Below are 6,660 nucleotides of genomic sequence, written 5' to 3'. Positions count from 1 at the left end.
CACAGAGACAGACTTACTTATTTTTCTTAGAGGTCAGAAGGGTTTTTGCTGTTGTTCTGACATTTTGCATCATCTTTTTGCTTTTGCATCTGGAAGAAAATAGACAGTGTTGAAATGACAGTGAAAATGCATTGCTTCATTTAAGTGAAGTGTATTGTATATGTCTGTGCATCGGCAGGTTAATCACAGGGGCCAGAAGAGGATTCCTTAATCCCTGATGTATAAAGGAGCCAAACATAACTGAATTTTTTGTCTTCCTTTGATTGCACCACCACTTTTAGAAGCTCTGCCTTAAAGAATTAATGTCTTATGGGTGGGGAAAAAAAAGGAGAATATTCCAATTACAAACAACTTAACTTCTCTATCACATCTGGCCTTCATGCCTCAATAATCCCTTGAGCACCTCTCATAAATAACGAGCGCTCGGAGACCAGCTGTACAATACCAGTGCATTTTATTGACTTCCAGGGGATGCACAAAAGGATAGTACATATCCTGAAGGCAAAAGCATGTGCTGTTTTCTTGCTCTTTTATCAAATGTATATTGCTAGTAGTTTAATTACTATTTATTGAGTACTGCCGCTAGGCTATACAGGGCACATAAAGAATTGCTGTGTATAAACAGAACTAGTTTTTGTCTGTTTCTTTCTTTATTGTTACCCTGCTATCCATTTCAGACCTTTTGTCGTCGCTTTGTGTGATACAGATTAAAAGTATTGTGATTTAAAAAAAATTTCGAAAAGTACAAGCAAGCATCAAGAGATAACCTCATCATGTTAAAAAAAACCAACCAAACAACAATCTTTTTCCAAGTACAAATAGTCAAAAGGATGTAAAAAATAATTTTAATCTCACTGAAACTGAAAAAATAAAAATTGGATGCATCTAACTAGACAGCCAGATGCTCAACTGAGGTGAGTTTACTAGTTCTACTGACTTCAACAGACCTACCCTTTTTTTGTTTATTGGCAGACTAACAACTTTTGTTTGATGCAGTCCCAAAATCTTTGCAAGTGTTGACAAAAACATATCTTCAGTGTAAGAAAATTAGAGAGAGACATGACACAAACTTGTTCCATAAATCTCACAGAAGCATACCCAGGTGGAACACGGAGAAAAGACAGAAACATAAGTCACCTTCGTGTGATCTGGCTCCTGGTAAATAACATCTTCACCTTGAGTTATAAGAACAGCACACCCTCAGGACTGAACTTTTTTATTTGGAATAGGATTTGAAATGAGCAAAGTAAACTATTTTATTGGTAGGAAAGAAATCAGTATGCAGATCTGGTTCCAAAATTTACCAGTCAATATTACTTTTATAACAGGACAGAGAGAAAAATGCATCTGAGAACTTAAAAAATCTAGATCTCGGTTCAAATTTTATGTCTTTGTCACATATTTAGAGGTATCCTATTGGTATGTTATTCCTAAAGGGATATTATATGTTGTAAGGTGTTTTCATTAGCCAAAGCTGACTGGTCCTTTCGAACACATCTTCTACCTTTAAACCCTTTCCAAGTAGTTTTTCTGGGATCTATTTCCTGAAGGCAAAGGAACTAATTTCATGACGGTATCTGTTTTTTTTTCTTTCCTCTGCAGGCTTAAGTGATAATTGGGTATCTTTTTAGCAGAACAGAAATGAATAACTCAACGTACATAAACTCTTCTACTGAAAATGTGATGGCTTTGGAGAGCCCCTATAAAACTGTTGAGGTGGTCTTCATCGTCCTGGTAGCAGGGTCTCTCAGTCTAGTCACCATAATTGGGAATATCCTGGTCATGGTGTCAATCAAAGTCAACAGGCACCTGCAGACTGTCAACAACTATTTCCTGTTTAGCTTGGCCTGCGCTGACTTGATCATCGGCATCTTTTCAATGAACCTGTACACCCTCTACACTGTGATAGGCTACTGGCCCTTAGGGCCTGTGGTGTGTGACCTCTGGCTGGCTCTTGATTATGTGGTCAGCAACGCCTCTGTAATGAACCTCCTCATTATCAGCTTTGACAGATACTTTTGTGTCACCAAGCCTCTGACATATCCTGTAAAGCGGACCACTAAGATGGCAGGCATGATGATCGCAGCTGCGTGGGTGCTGTCCTTCATCCTGTGGGCCCCTGCAATTCTCTTCTGGCAGTTCATTGTGGGAGGAAGGACTGTCCCAGATGGGGATTGCTACATCCAGTTTTTTTCCAACGCTGCTGTCACTTTTGGCACTGCCATTGCAGCCTTCTATTTGCCTGTTATCATCATGACTGTCCTTTACTGGCAAATCTCTCGAGCCAGTAAGAGTCGAATGAAGAAAGGGAAAAAGGAAGCTGCACAAAACCAAGATACAGTTTCTCCCAGCCTTGTCCGAGGTAAAATAGTCAAACCAAATAATAACAACATTCCAACCAGTGGGGATGGGTTGGAGCACAGCAAAATTCAGAATGGAAAAACCACCGAAGAAACTGTGACAGAGAACTGCGTTCAAGGGGAGGAGAAGGAGAGCTCCAACGACTCCACCTCTGTCAGTGTGGTCGCTTCCAACATGAAAGAGGATGAAGCTGCCAAAGATGCCAACCAGACTTCTGCCTCCCAAGACCATCTCAAAGTGGAGAACTCCAAGCTGACATGCATCAGGATAGTCACCAAGTCCCAAAAGAGTGACTGCTGTGCCCCCACCAACACTACTGTGGAGATTGTAGGCACCAATGGGGAGGAGAAGCAGAATAGTGTAGCCCGGAAAATCGTCAAGATGACAAAGCAGCCAGCCAAAAAGAAACCACCTCCTTCTAGAGAGAAAAAAGTGACAAGGACTATTTTGGCCATCCTCCTGGCCTTCATCATCACCTGGACCCCATACAACGTGATGGTGCTCATCAACAGCTTCTGCACATCCTGCATCCCCAGCACTGTATGGACCATAGGTTATTGGCTCTGTTATATCAACAGCACCATCAACCCTGCTTGTTATGCGCTCTGCAATGCTACTTTCAAGAAGACCTTTAAGCACCTTCTTGTGTGTCATTACAAGAATATAGGAGCTACAAGGTAAAAATAATAATAAAAATTATAATGGAAAGGGTGAACAAGTTCCAAATCAAATTTAAAAGAATAGAAAATGCCATAGCACCTTATGCTCTTCTACAGAATGTGCAATCCAGGATGTTAGTGGAAATACTGACATGGGGTATCAGCTCCAACCCTGAGAACTACGCTTAAAAACATTTTTTTAATTATTGAAACTAAATCTTGAGGACATGGTGATGCTTGAGGAATTATTCAAGTATGTGGACTGGAGGCACAGTTCCTTGCTTTCTGAGAGTATTCTGCAGAAGGCCTTTAGAGTCTATGATTTTCAGTCATTCTGTGTAAAATACTTGTTCTTCCTTTTTTTTTTTTTCTTTTTCTTTTTTTTTTGTTGTGTCTGTTTAATATGTCTTCATCTAGGGGGAAAAAAAAGGGACTTTTAACAATAACTGTGTGGAAGTGACACAGGAGTTCGGAAGATCATTACATAACCCAAATGAATCATGGTAGAAGGTTTCTAAAGCTCAAAGTTGTCTAAAGCTTCTTTGTCACTGTCATGTAAGAACCTTAATGTTAGGTAAATCATGATGAAAGTTATTTTATGTTGTTTATGATGCTACCATTTCCAAAACTGCATCAGTTCTGAAAGTGTACTTAATGCTTAAGACGTAACCATTGCCTACTCTGTGTATCATTCAAAGTCTGCCACTTGCCCCCTTCTAGGGGCTTTTGTTCCATGATTCCTTCATCACATCAAGATAAAAGTGACAAAAGGTGGTCTTTTCCAGATTGTTATGTCCCAAGGCTATTTCAGCATCCATGTAAACCAAAGCTTTTGAGACAATTTTGTTCACTTTGTTTGTCATATAACATCCGCCTGTGGATTTGTGTTTTACCTCCATCAGTCTTTTCTTCCTTTTTGTACCTTACTTGTCCAGGGCACGAAGACTGAATATCAAAAGAAGTTGTAAATTCAAAGGTCTCATCCAGTCAGCCACCATGGTGGCCAAACAAAGGCCTCAGCTGAAGAACAGAAACAAGGTTATTACTAGGGAAAATGGAGATTACATCCTTTTAAAGTTGGATGTACAGATAAACAGGTATGCTGAGGCTCCACAGAATGAATAGTTAATATTAGATGACCATGCTCTTGAGCAGTCAAAAGACGATTCACACTCATTTACTGAGGAAAAGAATAAGATGGACTGATGTGCCCACATGGATCAAGCTCCGCCTAAGCCCTTAGTGTGAAACCAGGGTCCTTCCTGGCTGTATCCTGGACAAGATATTTACTTTGTGGAAAAGATGTTGGCTACATCGCCTTTTGTACCAGCTGGGAGCAATATTTTGACTGTAAGCCAATGGATAACACTAATAAAAAGGGAGAGAAGAAAACAGTTATTACACAAAATCTGATACTGAAATAGTCTGGATGGGGGGCTGGCAGGGGTCAAGTTCAAATATTATCTGCTACTCCACACCAGCTCAGATTCAGATGCTTTCTACCTGGCAAAGAGTTTACTATTTCAATATTTGATATTTACTGTAGCACACCTGAGCACTGTGTGGACAGGACAAATTGTATCAGATTACTGAAAACAGAAATTGTTTGTGAGTTATGCATATTCTAGTTACCTCCTTCTTAGTAGCTCTAACTTCCAAGCACTAGTAAAGGTACACCTACAGATTTGTTACCCAAAAAAGTAGCTTGCTGCATAGACAGTATCCTGAGAGATTGTCTTCTGGAGTGAAAGCCACCTACCAAATAGGAAAACAAATCATTCTGTTATTTCATGCAACCACATTAGAGTCTTCCCAAATGCACTTCAAAATAGCAGCCTTCAAGATTACAGGGAAATTAATCCTGCAGACTTAAGTTTTACATTTTACAAGCTTATTGGAACACAGTGTCAAAGTACTTTGGCAATATGACAATTTCCATGTTTCAAAGTGAAATTTTCTAGCAGAAAGTGAAAATGAGGAGGATTAAACCACAGTAAATTAAGGCCACATTAAACTCAGGATTAATGTGTCTTAATATGCATTCATTGATTTTATACCTCTAGTGATTTCATCCTAATATATCTAAGTGTCTCCATGCAGCCAAGGATCTAATTTTGCAACTCTCACTTGCCTTGAGTCATATTTATTATCACTATTTTCATCTTCTTGCTTGTAAGGAAGAATAACTCAATGATAAAGCTTGCAAAACTGAGTGCTGCTTATCTTTCAAAATTACTTTACTAGGCTTATCTTGACAGGTCAAGAGAAAGACTTACATGATCATTTCTAGATCATTCATTCTCTTACAATGTTGAAAAACCCAGACAAAAACCAAAGATAAAATGAAATATGTTCGTTTTCTAAATCTTACTTCTTTAGAAAAGTTTCATAAAAGAAACACACCTACTTCTTCCTTTCAGCAAGTGCTGTGAGTATCAATAGTACAGGTACTCAAATTGGGAAATAACGGTTTGTATATTCTTATTTAATCTTTTAAGCTCAGTTTTACAGAAGCTGTGCAAATCCTTTATTCTGACCTTTGAAGCTGTCACTTGTTCATAAATTATGAATTCCTCTGACAGCTAAGGATATTTCTACAGGTTAAGAAGTGCAAGATATAGATTACAATTATACTTTTTCATCACGTGATGTGATGACACTCAAAATACCATGCAGAAAAAAAAAATATTTTTGGGCTAGTATTTATGAAACAAGCAAACAAAAAAACCTTCAGTTTGAAGCTTCCTAGCACCACTGCCACTTTTGATCCTAAAGGACAAGATGCTTTGGTTTGTGTTATAGATATTTAAAAGGCTTGCAGGATACACAGTCCTGTGTGTTTCCACCTTGTACCAGTTCAATGAAAAAATATTTCCATGGTACATCCATATTCACAGCCAATTAAAAAATGTAAAAATAGATGACATAATGCACCTACGCATGTACGCACAGGCATGTAAACACACATCCCAACAAGGTTTATATACATGGAAAATAATCATCTAACATTCAGGATATTTCATGGGATTTTGTCTGTATTGCGCTCATTGGCAGCTGGTGGGAGGTGCAGAGCCAATACTTACTCATGACACTGTCTACTCCCTCCCTGAGGCAGAGAGGAGGCACAGCCTGCCCTGAGATACTGGGAACCTCTCGGGTCTTCAGCTGGTTGTGGCTCAATAAGATAACGAGTGGGATGAATTTTCAGAGCTGCAAAATAATTGTTCTTTTGAACATCTTTTGAGCTGTCATGTCTTTCCTTTGTGTCCCAAACCACGCTCACCAGGTTTCACTTCCCTTCTGAGTGATAGTTCTGCAAGATCTAGATGTCGGTCTTGAAGAGCTGTGTTCCTTGGGTATCTCCTCCAGCTTCCCTGGCTGTAACCTGCACCCTGTTGCCCCCAAGGCCCCAGGTGGCCCTGCTGCTGGTGCTGTCACGTCTTCACCTTGGGCTTGGCCAGAGGATCCCAGTAGCACGTCCACATCATATGCTGTGCTGGCCACTTCCGTTTCACATAGAAACTGAGCAAACTGTACAGGTGACTCAAGAGAAAAAAAAAAACAAAAACCTGCAGCTAGCTCTTGTTGCCCTCTCCTTTTCTTCCTCTTAATTATTTCCAGAAACAGGATAAAACTGAAA

The 6,660-nt window shown here is 39.5% G+C and overlaps 1 protein-coding gene across 1 annotated transcript; it reads left to right on the top strand.

Annotated features, from left to right (window-relative positions):
• The first annotated feature begins 1,641 nt into the window (after positions 1 to 1,641).
• CHRM2 (cholinergic receptor muscarinic 2) lies at positions 1,642 to 3,042 on the top strand. Its single transcript, XM_068401939.1, has one exon. It carries the CDS (start codon positions 1,642 to 1,644, stop codon positions 3,040 to 3,042), a length of 1,401 nt encoding a protein of 466 aa, XP_068258040.1.
• The last annotated feature ends 3,618 nt before the right edge of the window (positions 3,043 to 6,660 follow it).

The sequence above is a fragment of the Nyctibius grandis genome, chromosome 5 (assembly GCF_013368605.1).
Source record: "Nyctibius grandis isolate bNycGra1 chromosome 5, bNycGra1.pri, whole genome shotgun sequence".
Lineage (NCBI taxonomy): Eukaryota > Metazoa > Chordata > Aves > Nyctibiiformes > Nyctibiidae > Nyctibius > Nyctibius grandis.
This window is presented reverse-complemented; position numbering and strand designations above follow the sequence as displayed.

Excerpts from the sequence above, each read along its gene's own strand:
- CHRM2 (XM_068401939.1), top strand. The coding sequence starts at position 1,642 with ATGAATAACTCAACGTACATAAACTCTTCTACTGAAAATGTGATGGCT.